Source organism: Schistocerca serialis, chromosome 3 (assembly GCF_023864345.2).
Source record: "Schistocerca serialis cubense isolate TAMUIC-IGC-003099 chromosome 3, iqSchSeri2.2, whole genome shotgun sequence".
Classification (NCBI taxonomy): Eukaryota; Metazoa; Arthropoda; class Insecta; order Orthoptera; family Acrididae; genus Schistocerca; species Schistocerca serialis.
The window spans coordinates 362,061,863-362,087,070 of NC_064640.1; the positions used below are offsets into that span (position 1 = coordinate 362,061,863).

A 25,208-nucleotide genomic window follows, 5' to 3' on the forward strand; every position below is an offset into this window, starting at 1 on the left:
CTACCACACACGACATTTTGGACCCCCCCAGTGGATGGATGGGAGAAGGGCAGGCTGCAAGTAGAAAGATCAATGGCCGAGCAATTTCCATGTGCCACTCTGAAGTGTGTGGAGGCACCAGTATTCAAGAGATGGAGGTTGAGACCTGTCAGTAACTTTTCCATGTCTTTACCACAGCCAGTGATCATGGTTTAACCCCACAAAAGGTTATGGGCATTGAAGTCGCCCAAGATCAGAAAAGGTGGGGCGAGTTGAGAAACCAATTCAGACAATATGTTCTCAGGCACTCCACCACTGGTACGGAGATAAAAATTACAGATGGTAAAACCCTGAAATGGCCTTAACAAAACAGCCACATCCTCCAAAGTTGTATCAAGAGGCACAAGTTCACTATATACAAAGTTTAGAAAGTATGTGCAAACTCCACCTGACATCCTATCATAGCTGGTACGATTCTTAAAATATCCCTGGCAGCCACAAAATGGTAGGGGTCCGTGTTACTGGAAACCAAGTTTCCTGAAGGGCAATGCAGAAGGTAGGGGAGGAACTGGAGGGATGTTGTAGATCAGCCAGGTGATGGCGAAACGACTAACATTCCACTGGAGAATTGTGCTATTGGTATACTGTGAGCACATGAAGGGACCAAAGAGGCAGGTTATGTCCCAGCGTCACCTGATGCCACTGGCTGAAAGGGTATGGTATCAAGATACATATAGGGTCCAAGACACGTTATGTGGTGGAATACGGAATCTCAGGGACCACCAGGATCACTGCTGTAACCACAGAAGCAGAACATAGGGGATCCAGCGGCACGGGGGCCACCAGAATTTCCTTCATGTTGGAAGACTTCTTTGTGTCTTCCTTTTCCTTAGGGGGTTTGGATGACTGGGAGGGCTTCCCTGAATTAGTTTCTGGGACAGAAGAAGATCGTGAAGCCCTACGGCCAGCAGCCTATAGCACCTTCAGCCACTAGCTGGTATCCAGTAGCAGACCGGCAGAAGCATAGGAGGGGGGTGTCCCAAGGGACCCTTTCGTGGTGTGAGATGCTGGATAAGGGTGTGTTGTGTCTCTGACTGGGGGATGGGGATAGGCATCCCCAGGGAAAGCAGCACGAGGAGAGCCCCCAACCATCAGGGGGGCAGGCATGGTCAAGCAGCCCTGAGGGCTCACTGTAGGATGCATAATGGAGGGAGTACCATCTGCAGAGAGAGCTACATTGTCGTAGCTGTAGCATATGACATTGACATGCATGCAGGAAGTAGACTCTCATACTTTTCCTTGGCCTGTTGGTATGTCAGTCTGCCCAGAGTCCCATATTCTTGTACTTTTCCCCTTTCCCTGAAAAACAGTGCAGTCTGGCGGGCAGGGAGAATGGTGATGAACACAGTTGACACAGATGGGGGAGGAGCACAAGGAACATTCACATGCAATGGTAGTCCACAATCATTACAGACTGGAATATTCGCACGCAACGGTAATCCACAATCACTACACACTGGGATGGTGTCACAACGCATGGGGGGGGGACATATGGTTTCACATCACTTGGTACACCATCACCTTAACCTTTTCAGGCAAGACTTGCCCTCAAAGGTCAAGATGAAGACTCTCGTAGCAACCCTACTGTCCTTTGGCCCCTTATGAACATGACGGACAAAGCGTACACCCTGTCACTCCAAGTTGGGGCGTAGCTCATCTTCAGATTGCAAGAGGAGGTCACAATGCAAAATGATGCCTGGAATCATGTTTAGACTATTATGAGGTGTTACCCAGCTCATCATAAGCAAGCAACACCCGTGACTGGGCAAGGGATGTTGTTTTAATCAAAATTAGCTCATTCTTCACTTTGGAAATGGCTGCAACCTCTTCAAACTTGTTCTCTATAGTCTCTACAAAGAATAATGGCTTTGTGGTCAAAAGAAAATTCCCATCTGTCCTTGTACAAACCAAGTACTGTAGGGAGGATTTCTCTGTTTTCCACTTAGTCAAATGTTCCTCCCACAGCGTAGCCACGGAAGGAAATGTGTTGGGGTTATAACTATCTGCTTTGAATGAGTTCTTTCCTGTGAAGAGACTGCTAGGGCCGTGTGACCACCACTGGTAGAAAGCTTCAATCGCTTCATATGCAAGTCATCCGCCATGGTGTCACCCACTCCGAAAAGGGGATCTCCCTATGGGTGCCATCCATCCTCAACAATGGCTACATGGCCAGTAATACACTGCTCAGAGTCCCCATACCCCAGTTAAAATGGCACATACTCCTCGACATACACGGAGAGGTATTGGCTAAGGCACCAACAGTGCAATCCCTGTATGGTCGTGGGGGGGGGGGGGGGGGGGGGGGGGGGGGGGGTCTACTACCGTCCAGGTACTCAATTACCCCCGCCCCCCCCTCCCACAATGGTATTACTACCGTGAGTCTTAAGCATACTGCCTTATTAAAAAAGAAGGGAGCTAAGGTAGAAAGGGACAAAGGTGTAACAGACACCACACTCGGTGACGTTCCTACATGATCCATAATTCTGAAAATTTTGGAAAAGTGGTGGCAAGTCAAACCCAACAATGAGGACCATGTATTTATTAATGAGAAGATGTAAAGAGTGTCCGAAGTGATGTGGAAAACTAGGGTCCTAAATCATGTACCAGATCCAAGCAGGGTCTGCACAGAAAGAGCATCTGATGTAAAGGACAAGCGGGAATGGGATAGTGGAAGAATAGGCTTGCAGTATAGAAAGGGAAGTAGTGCTGCAAAGGCTGAGGCCCCATGGCAGCCAAGCACATACTTACAAAAGAGTTGTGAGCACCCTAAGGGCACCATGGCAACGAAAATAGTGTGTTGATAATCATAAGGGTTGGAAAAAATAATATGCGCCGCTGTATAACAGTACTCAAAGTAAACCTGTCACATACCTTTGTCCCCTAGTGTTCACGCATGCCCCCTGGCAGGCAAGAATGTACACACACAATCCTATTATTAGCAGTTGGCTGCTAAATGTATTCAAGTGTTAAAACTTCTTTGTGGCTGACCTGGCAGACTTCTTAAGGGGCACAGCTTTTGCCTGAGCCTTAGTAATGAAATCAACCACACTTATTGGTGTAGAGAGAAGTCCCACATCAACTGTACTGACAGACTACATCCAACAGGGAAAAACATCCTGTGCCAAGCTCAACAGCAGTCAAAAGTTGAATCTGACTGAAAGAGACATAAGGACTTTGAAGCATAATGAGGCCTTAAATCAACAGAAAACAGCATCCCAGATAGTATATCAGAGACATATGTCTACAGGGATTGGTATCATCGAAAGCTATCCATTTCCGTTTTTGTTATTTAGGCCTCTCTTCTGCAGTCTTTGTTTTACAAGTAATATGGGAGTTATGCAATCTTTAGAGGCCATATCTAGTTTTATTTGGACCAAACACATTCTGTTTTATTTGAAGCATCTTCAATGGCCACTGTAACAACTGTAGTTTTGTTTATGGATGTATTTTATGTGACCATAAACAGTTCTCATGTTAAAAATTACTTTTTTTAAGGCTCATGTTTTTCACCTCCTACATTGTTTCCATGTATTCTTCTATTCGCAAGTGTTCAGTTAGTAACACATTGGATTGTACTGTGACACAATATCTTCTTATGTGCATGTTTTTATGTATATCCAAATTATTCTTTTACATAAAATAAGGGAAAGTCAACCACCCATCAACAGTGAGTGATACAATGCATGGAACACAGGAACAACTTCTTTTTCATGTGCCTTTGTCCCACATTGGCACAGGTTCAGCATGGTTATTAATGGATCTGGAATGGTTAGTTAAAGGGGTGCTAGGCTGCTCTTCCTATTACCCCTGGGACGGAATATGCGTACCCCAACTGTCTGTGTGTAGTGTTATTCATGTGAAAGTGAGTGAAAGTTTTTGAAACATTTGTGAATCACACTACTGAGGCTGGACTTGGCTACTAGCCCGGTACTGACTTTGTGGGAAACCATCTAAAAACCACATCCAGGCTGGCCAGCACACCAACCATTGTCATTAATCCGCCAGGCGGATTCGATCCAGAGCTGGCGCACCTCCCCATCCTGGAAGCGGCACTTCAATGCATATGACCATCCGAGCTGGTTATGTATATCCACATTGGCCACACAATTGTTCTGATAACATGGAATGCGATTGTCTTCTGTTTTGCATTTGTAGCTGTAATAATTCAACTTTCCCTATTTAACAAGTTATAACACGGGAACTGATTACCGTACGAGTACCAAACTTGATAGCATTAATGTCCAGAGTATGAGATGCATGATTTCCATGCATCAAAGCCCCACCATCCAGTTCCAAGTATGGCCACCAGGTGCCATGATCAGTCATCATGATTCATAGTCTCACACCTGACCATTCACAGTGCACTTGTTGATATGCCAACATGAGCTTGGACAAAAGGAGCAGCTCTATTATCAAAACAACAATAATGCTGCAGCTGCCCTTCAAGAATATAGCCAACTGTGAGGATTATGGAGGGGGTCCTCTTTCTCCATCTGCTGTGTGGAGCATGAAGAAATAGTTCGAATCAACTGGAGAACTGGCCGTCACTCCAGGAAGAGGCTGATGACCATTTGCACCACAGGTGGTTGATGAAATTTCTGTTGCTATGGCAGACAATGCTGTGCAAAATTCCTGATTGTCAGGCAGTGTCTGGCTGCGTCACAACAGTTGAACATCCCATGGTCCATTGTATGGAAGGTGCTTCGAACTATTCTCGAACGGTACCTGTACAAGACCCATATAGTACAGCAGCTTGCACCACAGGATGCACAAAGACATGTTGACTTCACTCTCCACTTTCTCACAAGGATTGAAGTTGATGAGGACTAGCCCTGTACCATCCTATGGACAGATGAAGCTCATTTTTCTCTGACTGGCGAGGTAAACACACAGAATTGCTCAGTGTGGAGCTCTTCACCTCCACTCACTGTGCATGACTCACCGTATGGTGTGGCTTCACTGCTATGTTCATCATGGGCCCATTCTTTTTTGAACAGGTTGGAGCTCAAGGATCAACGACGTGCAGTGTGACTGGCCAACATTGCTGCGATATGCTTTGCCAGCATGTCATACCCACCCTAAAAGAGAGAGACACATTGAACTCAACAGTTTTCATGAAAGATGGGGACCCACCACACGTCACTCGTGAAGTTCACCTGCTTCTCTGAAACACATTTGGAGATGATCGAATTTTCAGCCAATCGTTTCCAAATGCTTGGCCGGCACGATCACCTGACCTCACTCCCTGTGATTTCTGGTTGTGTGTCTACCTGAAGGACAGGGTTTCCCACACATGTGCTGATCTGAACTGCAGCATATAAAGAAAAGTAGCCAGCATACCTACAGACATGCTTTGGTCTGTTGTGCAGAATGCAATCCTGTGCTTTCAGACTCTTCTGGACATTGATGGAGGCCATATTGAGCCCCTTTTGTAGCAGTAATGATAACGGCATGTAATGGTATGACGTACCACAGAAGCACATTAAAAGTGTTTCAAATGAACTGATTCTGCATTATCTCTCTTCCCCATATTCTTGACATTGATGCTACCAAGTTTGGTACTCATATAGTAATTAGTTTCCATATTATAATGTGTTAAATAGGGAAAGTTAATTATAAGCACTTGGTATATTACACGATTGTGGATATACATAAAAACATGCAAATGAGAAAATACTATGTGTCAGTGCGATGCTATGTGTGACAAACTGAATACCTGTATTTAGAATAAAGCATGGGCACCATTAACAAGACAGAACATGTGAGTAAAAGAAAATAATTTTGAACATGAGCATTGTTTATGATCTAGTAAATTAGATTTGATTGTAAACCCAAACACAGATTTTACAGTGGCCACTGAAGATGCTTTAAAAGAAGCAAAACATGTTTGGTCCAAATAAAACTAGATACAGTCGCAAAGAGTATGGAACTGCCAAATTACTTGGAAAGCTACCTGCCTTAAACTGAAGGTAGCAATTTCTCACAGCCGAATAGCTATTTTAAAACAACTGATTACAATATTCTTTGTCTTGAAATTATGAAATTGGTGTTGTGGGACACAAATTAGACTCAACAACAATGGAAGAATATCATCTAACTATGCAAATCATTATTCACATTAATCCCAATCATGGATAATGGGACATCTTGTCGGTTGTCTCTTATCTACTGTCACCCACAGTGGGGTTTGAGTAATAACCCAGGTCACAATGTCACACCATGGTTTAGATCACTTATCTTACTTGGGATAGTTGCAGGATGGGATTATGTTAGCACAGCAATTCCCATACTATGGGCTTTGGCCCACTTGTGGGCCATGGGCAGTGTGGCTCTGATCTGAGAGTGCTGGTCAAGAGCAGAAGACACGATAAAAATTATCGGGAGCTACAGGGACTTCACTCGTCAGTTGTGGAGGTCAAAGAGTACAGAATGAAATAAGAGTTGAAATGCCTTATTGCTACCTTATACCGCTCTCAAGGAAATGGTCAATTCTGTCACGTTGAAACAACCCCCCCCCCTTTTTTTAACAGACAGAAACAATGGATCAAAAGAAGCTGCAAAGATGGACTGCCAGTATTTTGCTATGTCGAAAATTATCAATATTGTGCACCACCAGGCAGCTTGAAGTTAACACCACCAAAGACTGCACTACATACCACATCTGATCATAATTTGTCAAGTTCGTAGTTTCCCAGACACAAGTGTCCTCAAGAACAAATCACCTGAATTTTGTTCACTTCATATTCTGACACAAGACACAGGAACGACGACTGGTGTTTTATGTCTCGTCCATGGCTAAGATTATAACAGATGGAGCTTTGCTCAGATTTCTTACTACTGGAGAGGATGGAAATGACCATGGCCATTTGAAACAAACATCCGAAGATTTGCTTGGAGTGACCTGCATGACTGCAGGAAACCAATACACGAGCTGAAGGCGTTAGCCACTACACCACTTTGCTCAGTCCTATGGAGATTTTGCAGAATTATTATTCGCTAAGACTTTCCAAGAAACTATGAATGTGAACAAGCCTTTTCAACATTACTTCTTTTAAAAAATAAGTACGGGAACACACTGAATGTCATTTTAGTCTCAAATTAACCAGTTTCAATACAGATATTGATTCTCTCATGAGTGCTAATGTCCAAGCCAATTGCATTCTTTTTAGCACTGGCCAGTCAATTTCGAGTTTTCATGTAGTAGGGACAGCTAAGTGAATATAATACAAATTATATCTTCATAAAAAAGTAGAAATATTTTTCAATCCCTCTTCTACAGTCTGTTTACACGTGTGTGTGCATGTAAACTTCTTTAAAAAATAAGTGGTCTGCACTGCTAAAAAGGTTGGGAACTGCTTTGTTAGTATTATGAGGGGGTCATCTACACCCATTTCTGGAAACAGTGTTTGCTGGTGGTGATCTGTGTACTGGGATTAACCCCCACCCCATTTATATTCCTGGGATTATCCAAGACTGGTTTATGGAAGATGATAAAATGCTGCATCTTGTATGGTCTACTTAGTACCCTGATCTAACTATAACTGACCTTTTGTGGCGTATTTTGTAAGGCAAGCTGCATAGTCATTTTGCTTCTAAAATAGCAAACTTTTTCTGTACGAGGAGAGGGTATGTGCATAAGCTGTAGTTGTCCATCCCATGTCGGATACAAGCTGTATTTCAAACAAATGGAAGTTGCCCACCAATTAATAAAGGTGCTGTAAGTTTTCAGAGGTTTTCATATTATTTTGTCCAACTCCTGAACAACATAAACATTAATGGTACAGCTGAATTTGAGAAATCTCTTGCAAATGAATGTAGACCAGAGGCTTCATGGTTCAAGAAGTATAAACTTGCACTATTGGCCAACAAAATCACAATTCCACATCTCGTCACATTTATACTCGGCTTAGCAAACTAGTTAGCCAGCCATAGTAGGAACCAACCTGGTCACATGGCTTGAGTACACACACATACCAATTCAAAGTAGCACACAATGTGTGAACGCGAATAGTGATCACAGAAAATTTTTACATGGGCAACCGTGACAACTTGCCGTGAATGTCTTTAATTTGATTGACAATGAGAACTAGAAAAATGTAACAGTGCTGACAGAGAAAGTGACGGAAGGTGTGAGCAAACGTGGATGAGTAAAAATTAAGCAAGCCCGTGGCACACAAATTATGGAAGGGGGACAAGATGCCAAGTGGAGCACGATTCATGTCTTTGCTCCAAAGCAGAATAGGTAAAATGCAAACAAGAAATAACTGTAATGTTACAGATGTGTGTGATATTACACAGAAATTTCAGTAATTTATGAACACTACAAGGAAATACCATTTTTTTAAAAATATCACATTTTTGTCACACAGAACAGGACTTGCAGGCTAGCAAACAAACTCTGGAATAAGTATTCCATCTATGAGATTTGAGTTTAAAAGCTGCTAGAATAAATGGGTCATTTTGTGCAGATGAGGGAACATCCTCACAGAAAGATCTTATTACATAAGATTTTTGCCAAAAATGAAGCATCCGAATTAAAGATGTCACAAACAGTGAATTCGTACATGCTACACTGAGTATAAATGTTGCAAAGTGACAGTGTGCGAAGAGCATTGTTGAACAAAAGTGTCACGCAATGTTTCACTGAAGTGAATGCAGACTTTCATTTGATATTCACTTCTCCTCGTGATTAAAATGCAAAAACTTCAGTCTACCATATACAAAACAGACAGGAAAAAATTATGAATACTTAGAGACAAGGTAAATTAAACTTTTGGCATTAATTAATGAACACCAAGTTTCTCCTCTATTCCACTGACAAAATTTTGCACTGGACTCGCATTCAGGAGGACAATGGTTCAATCCTGAGTCCGGCCATCCTGATTTAGGTTTTCTGTGATTTCCCCAAATCGCTTCAGGCAAATGCCGGGATAGTTCCTGTGAAAGGGCATGGCCGACTTCCTTCCCCAACCTTCCCTAATCCGATGAGACCAATGTCCTTGCAGTTTGGTCTCCTCCCCAAATTAACCCAACTCATTGTGATCCACATCGCAAAATTTTGCAAGAAAATGTCTCTCTTAATACTGCCACAATACCATCTAGACCTAAATACTATAGAACTGATGTGGAATCTTGTAAAGACTTAGATCTGTAGTTGTAATACATCAAGTATCTCACTCTTTAAACTTAAAAAATAAGGGCTAATGCTTTTTGCTGTTAATACATAAAAATCGTGCATCACCTTGTCTGGTGCAAGCCTTTCAACGTAATGATACTTCAATGAATTTTGTGTCATTCTCTCCCCTTCCAGACCTTTACACCAGGGAAAAAATCTGAGGTGGTCAATGAGAATCAAACCCAGGACCTCGGAGTTACTAGTAAAAAATGCTAGCCACTTGACTGCGCAGTCAGTTTGCTTTTGATGTTGTAACATTGGCTTTTTACCGTTATAACACTAGAAGAATAGAAAGGCCATGCATCACACTAAAAAAAGTTTGTGACAACTACTAAATGGGAAGTTGAAAAAAAAATGCTGGAAAAAAAATAGTACACCCTTTCAGGAGGTTACAATTCACTCAAGATTTATTGTTGTAATAGTGCGTACAGAGTGCATGAAATGTTTACATTTACAACTGAACAACACAAGTGGTTCTGAGGTAACAGGTATCGACCCATGCTGAAACACCCATATTAGTACATGGTGTAGCCTCGATGGGCAGCAATGCAGGCAATGACTCTGGCATCCAGTCAATCATAGAGATGGCAAATACTGTCCTGGGATATGTTATGCTATGCCTGCTCGACCTGTTCACATCGTTCTGTAAGAGTTGTTGGTTGATAAGTCACATGAGCCACTTCTCGTCCCATCATATCCCACATGTGCTCGATTGGAGACAAGTTCAGACATCATGTTGGAGTTTCATGGGCAGTGTGTGGATTAGAATTATTCTGTTGGAACAACACATCACTTTCCTGTTGCAAGAATGGCAAAACAATGGGTCTAACAACATTCCGCATGTACAAAGTGTTGGTTAGTAACTCCCCCCCCCCCCCTTTTTCACAAAACAAAAATGGTGAATGAGAGCTGTAGCTTATCACACCTCAGACCATAAGGCCTTGGTTGGGGCCAGTTTGTCATGGACAAATGCACTCTACGAGGCAGCACTCACCAGGTCTACATCGTATGTGCAAACGACCATCACTTGTGTGCAGGCAGAATCTGCTTTCATCGCCAAAGACCACAGTGTGCCATTCCATCTTCCAAGTGAGCCTCTGATGGCATCAGTTGAACTGTGCATGTCAGTGCTGTGGTGTGAGTAGAAGACGGGTTAGAGGTGTGCATGCCCATAGTCTCACTGCTAATAACTGGCTCACAACAGTTCGTGTTAACACGTCTGGGCTCACAAGCCCTCTTATCTGTGTTATGGCAGCTGTACGATCTGCCACTGCAGCCTTTACAACACAACAGTCCCGGTGGGTGTATGTGCTGCGTGGACGTCCAGAACCTTCTCTACGGCTATGAGAATGTTCATGTGACCACTGATACCAGCATCTTTGTTCAACTAACGCAGCACTTCCTACATGTGTAGAAATTCTCTGAAAGGACCATCGAACCACTCACAAGGCCACAATTTGACTGCTTTCAAACTCACTCAGTTGGATATAGGAAGCACGAGTGTGTCTCCATGGCATGGTTGCCTGGTTGCTTCACCCGTTTGCACCACAGTGAGCCTTCTGGCTGTGAGCATTCCCCATTAAAGAGTAGACACAGGTGGCGCTCTGGTAGCTATGCCACTATGCTATCTGTTGTTGTTGTTGTTTTTTTTTTTAAGGGCGCAAAACCTATGGTCATTAGCACCCGGTCCGTGACTTAGGAAACAGTAAAAAACCGAAAATGGAAACCAGCAGCAATGGGAACAAAACTCAAAAAATTGGAGAAACTAAAAGCAGAAGGAAGGCTTAAAAATCCACTACAGAAAGGGGTTGGTTGTCCCCAAAAAAAAGCTTCAAATGACTGACGTCATCTCACTGGCACTAATAAACTCGAGAACACGATCGGCCGAGCGCGTGTCATCTGCTAAAATTGACAATATATCAGGCGACAGCTATAGATGGGCGCGTAACGGAGTAAAATAGGGGCACTCAATTAAAAGGTGTCTTACCGTCCACAGCTGAGAGCAGTGGGGACAGAGTGGGGGAGGATCGCCGCTTAAATGATGTCGATGGCTAAAAAGACAGTGTCCTATCCGGAGTCGAGTTAAAATTACCTCCTCCCGACGATGCGTGCGGGAGGAAGAGGTCCAAGCACAAGGAAGAGCTTTCACGTCCCGCAATTTATTATGGGGAAGTGTCGACCAATGTGAGTGCCACAAAAGAACAACACGACGACATAAAACGCTCCGTAGATCGGCGAAGGGAATCAATTGAATAGCCGGCCGAGGAAGAGAGACTGCAGCCTTGGCCGCTATATCGGCCGCCTCATTTCCACATATACCAACGTGTCCCGGGAGCCAGAGGAATGCCACCGATACGCCCCCCAGGTGGAGCAAGCCCAGACAGTCCTGAATCCAGTGGACCAGAGGGTGGACAGGGTAAAGAGCTTGGAGACTGAGGAGAGAGCTGAGAGAATCTGAGCAGATAACATACTGTATCCGCTGATGGCGGCGGATGTAGTGGACAGCCTGGAGAACAGCGTAAATCTCCGCAGTATAAACCGAACACTGGTCGGGAAGGCGAAATCGATTTGGGGTGTCGCCAACAACATAGGCACTCCCTACACATAACGATGTTTTCGAGCCATCAGTGTAAATAAATGTGGCTTCCTTCATTTGTGCACATAGAGCGGAAAATGCCCGACGATAAACAAGTGAAGGGGTACCATCCTTGGGAAACTGACAAAGGTCACGGAGCAGGCAGATCCGGGGACGGAGCCATGGCGGTGCTGTACCCCAAGTTGTCAAGAAGGTTTTAGGAAAGCGGAAGGAAAGAGAATGGAGCAGTTGACGGAAGCGGACTCCCGGTGGTAGTAGGGAGGTGATAATGGAGAGTATCATGGAGAAGAATCATGAGTCCTCCATGGGCTGGAGTGCCTTCAACAGAAGGGAGATCAAATCGGACGGACTGAAAATGGGGGAGAACAAAGCGGTCGTGGGGATGCAGCTTTGTTTCCTGAAGACAGAAGATGACCGGCGAGTAGGATCGTAAGAGGATCGACAATTCATCCCGACTGGCTCGAATGCTGCGGATATTCCAGTGGATAATGGACATAGGGTGAACAGAAAATGGAGGAATGTGACCAAGGTTGCTGTCAACTCATCGACTGCTCAGAGCTTGCGACCGACAGCATGGAATGGCATTCAGCCGAAGGCAGAAGATCCTGATCCATATGTCGTTCAGGAGCAGCTCCTGCCACCAGCGATCGGCTGGTTGATCGGCCGCCAGCAGTTCACCTCGGCGACACAGAAGACGGCCGAGAGCGATTTCCGCCAGGTGGTGCTGTAGATGGGACACGCCTTGGCGGAGAAGGAAATGAACTGGGTTTCTTAGTTGCCTTCTTGGAAATATGAAGTTTAGATGGAGGAGGAACCGATGGTTGCGAAGTTGGGGTACGTAAAAAATCTTCACGAGTGTGCTCTTTTTTGGAAGTCCGGGTGTCTGACTTTTGGGCTCGAGATTTAGCAGAACCCGATGAAGGGTGAGCCACAGAGTGGGCAGGCGAAAGTGGTGAGGTTGAACAGGCGATCTTTGCACTGGCCGATCTGACGACCGTGGCACTAAAGGTGAGGTCGCAAGTCTGCGTGGCCGCCTCCTTTGTTGGCCGAGGAGAAGCAAGGACAGTGCTATATTTTGCTGTCTGAGGCACGGTGAGCCAGCGACTGGCGAATAATTTTCGAGCAGCAAAGGTCGACACCTTTTCCTTCACTCTGATTTCCTGGATGAGCTTTTCGTCTTTAAAGACGGGGCAATCTCGAGAGGAAGCAGCGTGGTCACCCATACAGTTGATGCAGCGAGGGGATGGAGGTGGACAAGCACCCTCATGGGCATCCTTGCCACACGTAACACATTTGGCCGGATTGGAACAGGACTGGCTGGTGTGATTGAACCGCTGACACCGATAGCAACGCGTAGGGTTTGGGACGTAAGGGCGAACGGAAATTATCTCATAGCCTGCTTTGATTTTCGATGGGAGTTGAACTATGTCAAATGTCAATAAGACAGTGCGGGTTGGAATGATGTTCGTGTCAACCCTTTTCATAACTCTATGAACAGCCGTTACGCCCTGGTCAGATAGGTAGTGCTGAATTTCCTAGTCAGACAATCCATCGAGGGAGCATGTATAAACGGCTCCACGCGAGGAATTTAAAGTGTGGTGCGCTTCAACCCGGACAGGGAAGGTGTGGAGCAATGAAGTACGCTGCAATTTTTGTGCCTGGAGGGCACTGACTGTTTCTAACAACAAGGTGCCATTCCGTAATCTGGAACAAGACTTTACAGGACCTGCAATTGCGTCGACACCTTTCTGAATAATGAAAGGGTTGACCGTGAAGAAGTCGTGACCTTTGTCAGACCGAGAAACAACAAGGAACTGTGGCAATGATGGAAGAACTGTCTGTGGCTGAAACTCAGTGAACTTACGCTTGTGAGCAGACATAGTGGAAGGTGAGGAAACCATTGCGGAAGAATCCCCCATGATTACCGACGTCTCCGATGGCGCGCTCCTCCCTTGTGGGGGCCCTCTCTGAGGGCACTCCCGCCTTAGGTGATTGTTCACACCTCCCGACAAACGGACAGAGGGACCAATCGGCACTTTCGGAAGGTATCAGCTCGGGTAATCACCCCTCCCTGGGCCTGGCCGTTACCAGGGGGTACGTACGTGTCCTACCTGTCTACCCGGGGCAGGGAATTACGCGTTACCCCGTCACCGGCTACGCACAAAAATGCGTGGGTCAGCCTTCAGACACGCACAGGGAGGAAGAAAGAGAAAGGGAAAAACAAAGAAAGGGAAAGGAAAGAAGAGAGGTCTCAAACGCCGCAGCGGAGAAAAGGGTAAAGAGAAGAGGTAAGGAAAAGATAAGGACAAAGGAAGGATGAAGACAGACAAGCAGAGAAGACGAAGAATGCGTTACATTTACAAGCGTCCATCTCCGCACGTAGGCACAAACCATACTCCCAGAGGGGGAGAAAGGGAAGGAAAGAGCCAGAGGTGAGGGGAGGGGGGGCAAAGATGGGGGATAGGGAAGGATGCGGAAAAAGAAGGTATGCAGCTCGGAAAGGAAGTAGGGCCACATTAGCTCGGGGTCCCGTGCTCGCTAAGCACGTATCCACAAAAGAGTTGTGGACCCCCTGGGGGGCTATCTGTTGGTGGACGACGTTGAAATTATTACCTGTACATCTACTATACTCCAGGTGGCATATGCTATCACTGGATCAAAATCCATATTGCCTTTCCAGGTGTACTAATTTTATTCCCCAGCAGTGTATAATAAAATCAGATGGCACAGATTAAAAAAAAAGAGAGAAGTGTTGGCGTTATTGCCCACAACTGACGCAGCAGTCAATGAATCAACAGACATAGCTGTGGAAAACAGCGATCTCATTGGGGAAGGTAGTTTTATGGCTACCGTCAACGAAGTATTGTGAGCAGCCAAGGTGAGACATACTGTACATCCTGTTTCTGTTGTTGTTGTAAATGGGTTACAGAGGTAATAAGTGTTTGGACCCGACTATCTTCTCCCAAACGTGAACCAAAGTGAAGGTTTACTGATTTGGGTGACCATATTATAGTTTTTAGCAGCCCCAATCTCACACTAAAAGGAAAGGTAACTAGTAAGGTCTATGAAAATACACAATATAATCTACAGTGTGGTGGTGTCTGCATCTGTGACAAATTTTTAACTGAACATCTTACTTAGGCAATGGTCAACAGCATGTATAAATTTTACAAAATGCATGACACTGTGCTGTCTGTGTTCTTTATTCTGCCATCGGTTTCAGTTCTAAACCATCATCAATGGCAGCTGTACAACATACAAAAGTGGACAATGTGACAATGCCAAACAAAATAAGAAAAACATAAAAAAAATTGAATCGATAAAAATACTCACAAAATTATGACAGATGTATTACATGTCAAACATGCTTTGGCATAATCACCATTGAAAACCATAATTGCCAGTAAAAATAAAAAATTGTGACAAGATTAAAATATGATGGCACATTGACAAAATGACAACATGTGATGTCCACCAATACAAGTCAAAGAACTTCAAAGTCAATGATGGCATTCTTGACCAAATCCAAAGTAGTTGCCCTTAAGTACATCTGTGGCAATCAGATTAAAAAATTGAAGTATTAGCAGTTCCACACTTGATTGATATTACATAAAACATCAATAAAATAAAATATAAAGCAATATAATAACAGGATTAATGAATGTATGAATATACAATACTTTACAATCCAGTCAAAAATGCAAGAATATACAATACAAGCTACGGAGCAATCCATGATATTAAAATCAGTCGATGAAAATACATATTAAAATAACTTAATATGAAGGAAATACAATTTTTAGGAGTGAAGGGAAATACAAAAGGAAGTAGAATATGCAGATGACAGACGTCTAGTATTTTATGCATATGCCACAAACTAACTTTTTTTTATCAGGAAAAATGGTATACATCTAAACTGTTATACATTAGTTAAAAGACTATGTTATCAAATGTCTACACAATCACAAAATGTAATCAAAATTCCATTTATCATACAGATAAAAATTTGTGGAGAGGTATGGTATGAACCTATACTTTGACGCATTGGTTCTTTCTCCCATGGCGATTGATCGAAACTGGTTTCAAAAAATTTATTATTCCCCTCATAGATTTGAATGTATAATACGAAATACCGTAGACAAATAAAACTTATCATCATGTGCAACAACACAGTTTATAATTGAATTCCCTTAACCACATTCATAACTTGTAGTTAGTATCATGACTGAATGTAAATACAGTCATCAATGGTTTTGGCTTTCTGCTCATTAATCCTGATCAGATTCTATACATTGGCATCTGTGTTCTATTTTTATTTACTTTTAGATAAGAAATACCATGTATGTTAGACTGGCTCTGTTATCATTTCTGCAAATTCCATAGCTTCGTGGTGGCAGTGTCCCTTAGTTCTGCACTTTTGTAACTTCTTATAACTATATTAATTTTTGACAACATGATTTTGTAAGTTTTATCATACATTTGATTCCTTTTCCTTACCCCCTTCCTATAAACTCCCTCATAGGCCCACAATATTTTATTATTTTCACAGTTATATTATTTTTACAATACGTTTAAAGTTAGGGTTAAAAGCCCCCTCTTTATTTTTTCCCAGTGCAATCCTGGTTTCGTCAACTAAAACAACTGTAATATGATATGATTATTTCCCTGTATTTCAATTTGATAACTGGGTATTGTTTTTCCTTTATTAATTTTTGTCTGTATACTTATTCGTCCTTTTTCTATTTTGTTTTATGAAAATTTAGTAATGTTGATGAAATATTTTTGAACCAATTTGTTGAAGTGTAGGTTCATGCCATATCATAAAAATTTTTACCTGTATGATCAATGGAATTTCAATTACATTTTGTTTTCGTGTACACATTGGATGACATATTCTTCTAACAAATGAGTAACAGTTTAGATGAATACCATGTTCCTATAAAAAAAAAAAAATAAATAAATAAATAAATAAATAAATTAAATAAAAAATTAGATTGCGGCATATGTATAAAATTTTAGATGTTTTGCATCTACATATTCTACATTCCCTCATATATATATATATGTCATATCTTATTTTATTTATTTTGTCAATCAAGTGTAGAACTGTTAATACTTCAATTTTTAATCTGACTACCATGGATGTCCTTAATGGCAACTTCTTTGGATTTGGTCAAGACTGTCATCATTGACTCTGAAGTTCTTTGACTTATATTGCTGTATATCACATGTTGGCATTTTGTCAATGTGCCATCATATTTTAATCTTGTCATAATTTTTTGTGTTTATTGGCAATTATGGTTTTCAATGGCAACTTCTGTCAAAGCATGTAAGACATGTGATGCATCTGTGGTAATTTTTTTGAGTATTTCAATCAATTTAATGGTTTATTCTGGTTTTCTTACTTCATTTGGCATCATTACATTGCCCACTTTTGTATGTTGTACAGCTGCTGTTGTTGATGTTTTAGAACTGAAACTGGTAGCAGACTAAATAACATTATCACAGACAACACAGTGTTATACATTTTGTAAAATAAATTTTTAAATGATTTTGTGATGCCTTCAGCCGACATTTTCTCTATTTTATGCAGAATTGTACAATTTTGACCTTAGACGATTTACAAGTATCCCAAACAGAATCATAATACAATGGGTGCATTAGTATCACTTACGAATTTCATGTAAGAACAAATCATATCCCATGATATACCAGGCGGATTATAACATATTTTACAGAGGATTTGTTAATGGCGTGTTACACCGTGTATGTCTTTGCTCATAAGACTGCATATACCTTTGCACCTAAGACTGCATATAATTGTCATAAAATAAATTGGAAATACTTTTTCGTCATTTTAAAAGCACAGTACTTTTGAGCAGTTGTTGCAAAGCTCTTATACACAAGGCTGATGCAAAGCTCTTATATATAACGCTGATGTTATTAATGTACATACACTATGTGATCAAAAGTCTCCAGACACCTGGCTGAATATGAGTTACAAGTTCATGGTGCCCTCCATCGGTAATGCTGGAATTCAATATGGTGTTGGCCCACCCTTAGCCTTGATGACAGCAGTTTCCACTCTCGCATACTTTCAATCAGGTGCAGGAACATTTCTTGAGGAATGGCAGCCCATTCTTCACTGACTGATGAACAGAGGAGAGGTATCGATGTCAGCTGATGAGGCCTGGCATGAAGTCGGCATTCCGAATCATCCCAAAGGTGTTCTATAGGATTCAGGTCAATACTCTGTGCAGGCCAGTCCATTGCAGGGATGTTATTGTTGTGTAACCACTCCGCCACAGGCCATGATTATGAACAGATGCTCGATCATGTTGAAACATGCAATCGCCATCCCTGAATCGCTCTTCAACAATGGGAAAGCAAGAAGGTGCTTAAAACATCAATGTAGGCCTGTGCTGTGATAACAACAAGAGATGCAAGTCTCCTCCTTGAGAAACACGACTACACCATAACAACACTGCCTCTGAATTTTAATGTTGGCACTACACATGCTGGCAGATGACGTTCACCAGGCATTTGCCATACTCACACCCCGCCACCGGATCGCCACATTGTGTACCACGATTCATCACTCCACACAATGTTTCTCCACTGTTCAATCATCCAATGTTCATGTTCCTTACACCAAGTGAGGTGTCGTTTCGCATTTACCGGCGTGATGTGTGGCTTATGACCAGCCACTCGACCATGAAATCCAAGTTTTCTCACCTCCCATCTAACTGTGACAGTACTTAGTAGATCCTGATGCAGTTTGGAATTGCTCTGTGATGATATGGATAGATGTCTGCCTATTATACATTACGACCGTCTTCTACTGTCAATGGTCTCTGTCAGTCAACAGATGAGGTCGGCCTGGACGCTTTTGTCCTGTATGTGTCCCTTCACGTTTCCACTTCACTATCACATCGTAAACAGTGGACCTAGGGATGTTTAGGAGTGTGGAAATCTCACATACAGACGTATGACACAGGCGACACCCAATCACCTGACCACGTTTGAAGTCCGTGAGTTCCGCGGAGTGCCTCATTCTGCTCTCTCACGATTTCTAATGACTACTGAGGTTGCTGATATGGAGTACCTGGCAGTAGGTGGCAGCACAATGCCCCAAATATGAAAAATGTATGTTTTGGGGGGTGCCCGGATATTTTTGATCACACAGTGTATATTGGGAAGATTATAATTATTTTACAGAAGTCTATTAATTACACCATGTAGGTCTTTGTTCTTATGTATATTTAAGTATCGTTCACTGTTGGTGTAAATATGACTGCATTCAACTTCCATAAAAGAAATTGGAAATATTTGTTCTGTTATCATGGGAGCACATCATTTTCAACTTGTTGTTACAAAGATAATGTATATAAAAGTCAATCATAGTAGTGTAATGAAACAGTAATAAATACCTCAAAACGGAACAAAACCTTTCATGCCCTGCTTTACAGCTGCATGATTTTTTGCATTAGTCATACACTGAGGTGGTAAACATCACGGAATATCGATATGCACACATACAGATGGCGGTAGTGTAGCATACACAAGGTACAAAAGGGCAGTGCATTGGTGAAGCTGTCATTTCTACTCAGGTGATTCATGTGAAAAGGTTTCTGATGTGATAATGGCCGCATGATGGAAATGAACAGAAATTGAATGTAAAATGGTAATTAGAGTTAGAGGCATGGGACATTTAATTTTGTACACCATTAGGGAATTCAATATTCCAAGATCTATAGTGTCAAGAGTGTACTGAGAATACCAAATTTCAGGCATTACCTCTCACCACGGACAACACACTGGCCAGCAGTCTTCACGGAGAGGAAAGGTGTTTGCATGTAGTTGTCAGTGCTAATAGACAAGCAATTCTGTGTCAAGTAACTGCAGAAATCAATATGAAATGTGCGACGAACATACCCATTACGAGAGTGTGGTGAAATCTGGTATTAGAGATCTATGGCAGCAGACAACCAACACGAGTGCCTTTGCTGACAGCACGACACCGCCTACAGCGCCTCTCTTGGACTTGTGACCATATCAGTTAGACCATAGACAAATGGAAAACTGTGGCCTGGTCTGCTGAGGACCAAGAGCTGATGATAAGGTTCCCCATGAAGCAACAGATACAAGTAGTCAACAAGGCACTGTGCAAGCTGGTGGTGGCTCCATAATGGTGTGGGCTGTGTTTGCATGGAACAGACTGGGTCCTCTAGTCCAACTGAACCCATCACTGACTACTTGCAGCCATTCATGGACTTCATGTTCCCAAACAACAATGGAACTTTTTGTATGACAATGTGCCGTGTCACTAGGCCACAATTGCTCGTGATTAGTTTGAAGAACTTTCTGGACAATTCAAGTGAATGATTTGGCCTTACGGAGCACCCAACATGAATTCCATTTGGCCTTACGGATCACCCAACATGAATTCCAACCAACCATTTTTGGGACACAATTGGAGAGGTCAGTTCATGTACAAAAACCTTCACCAGCAACACTTTCACAATTATGGACAGCTAAAGAGGCAGCATAGCTCAATATTTCTGCAGGAGACTTCCAACGACTTGTTGAGTCCATGGCCGTCGAGTAACTGCACTACACTGGACAAAAAAAGGTCTGACATAATATTAGAAGGTATCCCATGACTTCTGTTACCTCAGTTTATTCATTAATGAGTATAGCGATAATTATACATTCTATGTTTCTATAATGCTTCCTGGCACAAGTGTTGAAAAGTTGCCTAAGAAATTTCCATTTTGCAGGTCTTTTTGTTCATTTAAAACTCTATCCAACTGGTCTTTTCGATGGATATAGATCTCGGTTTTTTCCACCACATCCACAATTTCATCTTTCTGTAACTTATATAATATGTGTAGGGATTTATTAATATAAGGTATTTTGTGGTTGGTGTCTGAAGCGTGCAGCAAAGGTGGGTGGGATATTATCACTTATTGTCATGCGTTCCTTAAATCGTGTACTAACTTTTCTTCCTGTTTGACCAATATAAAATTTTGATCATTCTTCACAGTTAACTTTGTATATTCCTGACTGTGAAAAAGGCTCTGATTTTTGTGGTATGCATCTCAATACTAATTTTAAACTGTTAATGTTCCTGCAGCTAGTTTTTAATACTGTATTCTTGAAACACTGAGTAATTTTGTCACAAACAATACCTAAATAAGGTCATACAAAAACTGTTTTTCTGTTGTTCGCTTGTCTCTCTTATTAACGTTATTTCGTCTACCACACTGGGGAGTGTTTCATTAGTTTTCGTTTTGACTTGTGTGTCCACAAAGTTTTTGGAATAACCATTGTTACACCCACATTATATATCTAGTTCCTTCTCAGTTTTTTTTCTTTCTTTTGCTAGTTGTCAGTTGGCCAGTCTATGTATCATAAACTGAAGATATCAAAGTTCATGTGCTCTCAGGTGGCAGGACTGGTTATGGATAATTACATCAGTAATTTTTGGTTTATAAAAAATATTGAATGTGTGTCCAGATTCGTCATCTGAAATTTTTAAATCTAAGAAGTTGATGCTCTTATTTTTCTCTTTCCATAGTGAATCTAATTATATGATGTAAGCTGTTGAATTGTGAGTGCATATTACTTTCTTCTACTGTGCCATCAATAGGGTTAAAATGTCAACATATCTTCAGTAATAAAGGATTTTCTCAGCTGTTCCAATGAACTTGTTAAAAAATGTCCTTCTAAACTGTTAATGAAAATATCAGCTCATGTACCCACTAGTCATGAACCCATTGCTACCCCATCATCTTTCAGAAAAATTTTGCTGTGGAATAAGTAACTGTAAGCAGTGATTAACTGTAGGGATTCAATTATTTCAAAACTTCTGCTGAATGATTTTCTTATATCTGAGAATGCCAATGATTTTGTTTTTAATTATTTCTATAGTCTGTTACTGGACTGTTTGTATACATGTTAAGGCACACATGCACTTGGTCTATAAATAACAGCCAACCACTTTGTTGGACAAGATTTGCTTAGTACGTACCAGTAGCAAAAATGAGCCAACAAATTGTTTGGCCTTGGTTGCAGTTTGGTCTGCTGGCAGTAAAATCAAAGCATATGTGGTTAGTTGGCATTAGGACCCCTTTCCTAGTGTGGACATCAGGTTGAATGTACATTTGTTAAGTAGCGATTTGTTGTAACTCTAGAACAGATGTATATTCAAGTTTTTCAGGACAGCCACAAGTCACACTTAGTATGATTTTTGACGAGTTCCACTCTTTAATTTAACACAAGCAGCATCACAAACTCTGTAATTTTCAGTTTAAATTACAGTAGTTGGCTATCAAATTAAAGAGCAAAAGCAGTCAATAAAACATACTGAATGTGACTTGTGACTGTGCTGGAAACTTAATTTCGAGAGTTGCTGTTTCCCCCTGCAGACAATGTCTGCTCTCATTAAGGGCATGTATTTATTGTGTTTAAAAATACTGGAGTATAGTGTGGAATACGGAGAGAGCATTAAATCTGATAAGACTTTTATCATAAATGGGAATGTTTACGGGCCCCTACCAACTGTGATTATAAAAACAAACTGACAAGACTAGATGTTTGGTGGGAAACAACTCAGCTATTAGAAAGTGATATGCACACTGTGAAGAAGAAAATGGTGTCAGTAGTGACACCTTTCAATCATGAACAACAGTTCCGTCGCAGGTGCAGCTCTCCTAAAAGAGATGTTCTGGTACTGTGCGCCATGGATTTTGAATCCGGGCCAGACAGCATGGACATCAAAGACCGCTAGAGGTCTCTGCTGCATCATCGCGCCGTAAGCTGTGGCGGCGCGCGCCTCCTGGCCTACGTTTAATGTGAGGGCGCCACAGTGGAACAAGTGGTCCCAGCGACCAATAGCGGCATCGCCGATCATGTATTTAAGCACCTGCCTCTCGCTTTGCCAGGCAGTTTAATCTTTATGTGCGTCTATTGACATCTCACCTCAGACAGCATATTTTCATTACTTTGTTCCGTGTACGAGTGGACATGGTTGATTCGTGAGGTTCTTGTGACTATGTTGTTACTTGCTTGTTATGATTCGCAAGGTCTCGCACGGTTGTCCTTTGTTGTTTGTGTCCATCCTCTCCCATTATTGACCCTCTTATGTCTTTTTCCATTAATATAAAGTTACATTCTTTCAGCACTTTCTTTAATTTTGTTCCAGCAGAAAGAACCGTGATGGTTGTCATAAATAAGATGGCACACAAACACCAAAGTAAACAGTTCAGGCATTGTACAGATGTAGAAATACAATGCCTTGTAAATGAAAGAGCAATTATTACCACTTAATTTAGCAAATCAAACACATATATTCACTTAAGAATATCATTATATAAAAATCTACATTTCAGCATATAATAGAGGGAAACATTCCACATGGGAAAAATATATCTAAAAATAAAGATGATGTAACTTACCAAATGAAAGCACTGGCATGTTGATAGACACACAAACAAACACATACATACACACAAAATTCAAGCTTTCGCAACCAACGGTTGCTTCATCAGGAAAGAGGGAAGGAGAGGGAAAGACGAAAGGATATGGGTCTTAAGGGAGAGCGTAAGGAGTCTTTCCAATCCCGGGAGTGGGAAGACTTACCTTAGGGGGAAAAAAGGACAGGTATATACTCGCGCACACACACACATATCCATCCATATGTTTGTGTGTCTTTCGACCTGCCAGCGCTTTCGTTCGGCAAGTCACATCATCTTTGTTTTTTGATAAATTTTTCCCACGTGGAATGTTTCCCTCTATTATATAAATACTCAGTATTTTACCATTCAAAGATGTCTTTAGTTGACTGTCATTCACCATCTTCACAATCTTGGCCATGTGTCATCAAATACCAGTCTGCTGTATTTTCCATGTGCCAAATATTTGTTTATAACAAAATAATCACAAATATATGAAGCTGCAGTAATAGAATTAAAAATCAGTCTACAGAAGGAAAATTTAAGAACTTCAATGAATGAAAAAGGAAGGAGGAGGGAGAAAATGCCTCAAAATACCCATCATACAACGCTCACTCGCTCTCTCTCTCTCTCTCTCCCCCCCCTCTCTCTCTCTCTTTTTCTCTCTCTCTCTCTCTCCCTCTCCCCCCCCCCCCCCCCCCTACATGGTACAAGAAATAAATTGCACGAGAAAAATAAATTTACCTTGTTTTTTAGAAGCTCTAAGACGTGACCTTTGAGCAAACCTGCCACTTCCTTTCGTACTGATGTACCGCCAAACTCCAGTATGGAAATGACGGTATGTGCTGCATATTTAGATGTCATCATCTTAAGTAATTCAGGTTTCAGCTCGGACCATATAGCATGTCTGGTGTTTTCTGGTGATACCTTCATAAGCAATTGAGTAATTCTTGTCATATCATGCTTGTAAACAATCTGTAAAAAAAGTATGGGTGAAATAAATATAAAAAAAAAACATTTGTAGACTTATTTCAAATAAATGTTTGTAATAAAATGTTAACAATAGGAAATTGGCACTTCATATTTAACTTGTACACAAAGTGTTACAACCAGTATCTAATGCAATGTGTAATGGAACACATGATAATACCAGAAAGTAAAGAACGTTTTGGCATAACTAAATAAGAATTATAAAGATATCAACACAGAACTTTACTTACCAAGTTGCAGTAACTTACTCTATTTTTCACTTTAGTCATCATAGCTGTCATTGCATTTTTTGTAACATGGGACCAGTTTTTAAATTCTCATGTTGTACTCCTCTACCAATAAAGATTAGAGCCAGGATGTCACTGCTCATTTGTTATCTTCATTGTTTGTGAACTGTTTTCCACCCAAAACTAAAGAAATTTTTGGGAACAAGTGAACATCACTTGGCACCAAGTCAGGGCTGTAATGAGGATGTCCAAAAATTTCCCATTTAGAATGTTGTAGTTCTTACTGTGTTCGTGCTGATGCATGAGGTCACACATTGTCGTGAATCAAAAACATCTTTACCAACAACATTTCACATCTCTTGGTTTGGATGATGACCTGAAGTTGTCAAGAGTTTCAAAACAGGCATCTGAACTGACTATTTCTCCTCTTGGCCTGAACAGCACATGGATCAACTTTCAGCCCCAAAAAAACTGTTGCCATCTTTTTCTGATGTTGAGATTTGTATCTTTACATTTATGAGGCTTGACTCAAAAGTAATGCCACCACCTTTATAACTCTTCAACAGTTGGTAGCATTGGTATGTGGCAGCTACTAGCTTGTTCTGTAGCCTCTTCTCTACAGCTCCAGTTGGCAGGAAGCCTTAGCATTGAAAGGTTGTGTTGTTACAGTGTAATATGAAACCCTGCGCAGATAGTCAGTCAGTGCAATTTAAGCAACATGCAGT

The 25,208-nt window shown here is 41.7% G+C and overlaps 1 protein-coding gene across 6 annotated transcripts in view; it reads right to left on the reverse strand.

Moving 5' to 3' along the window:
- LOC126470170 (pumilio homolog 3-like) overlaps positions 1–25,208 on the reverse strand; it is a 195,593-nt gene that overhangs the window by 112,567 nt on the left and 57,818 nt on the right. For all 6 annotated transcript variants that reach the window (XM_050097812.1, XM_050097815.1, XM_050097813.1 and 3 more), the window contains one exon: positions 24,011–24,241. In XM_050097812.1, the coding sequence (XP_049953769.1) occupies positions 24,011–24,241 (231 nt within the window). The remainder of the gene's footprint in view (positions 1–24,010; positions 24,242–25,208) is intronic.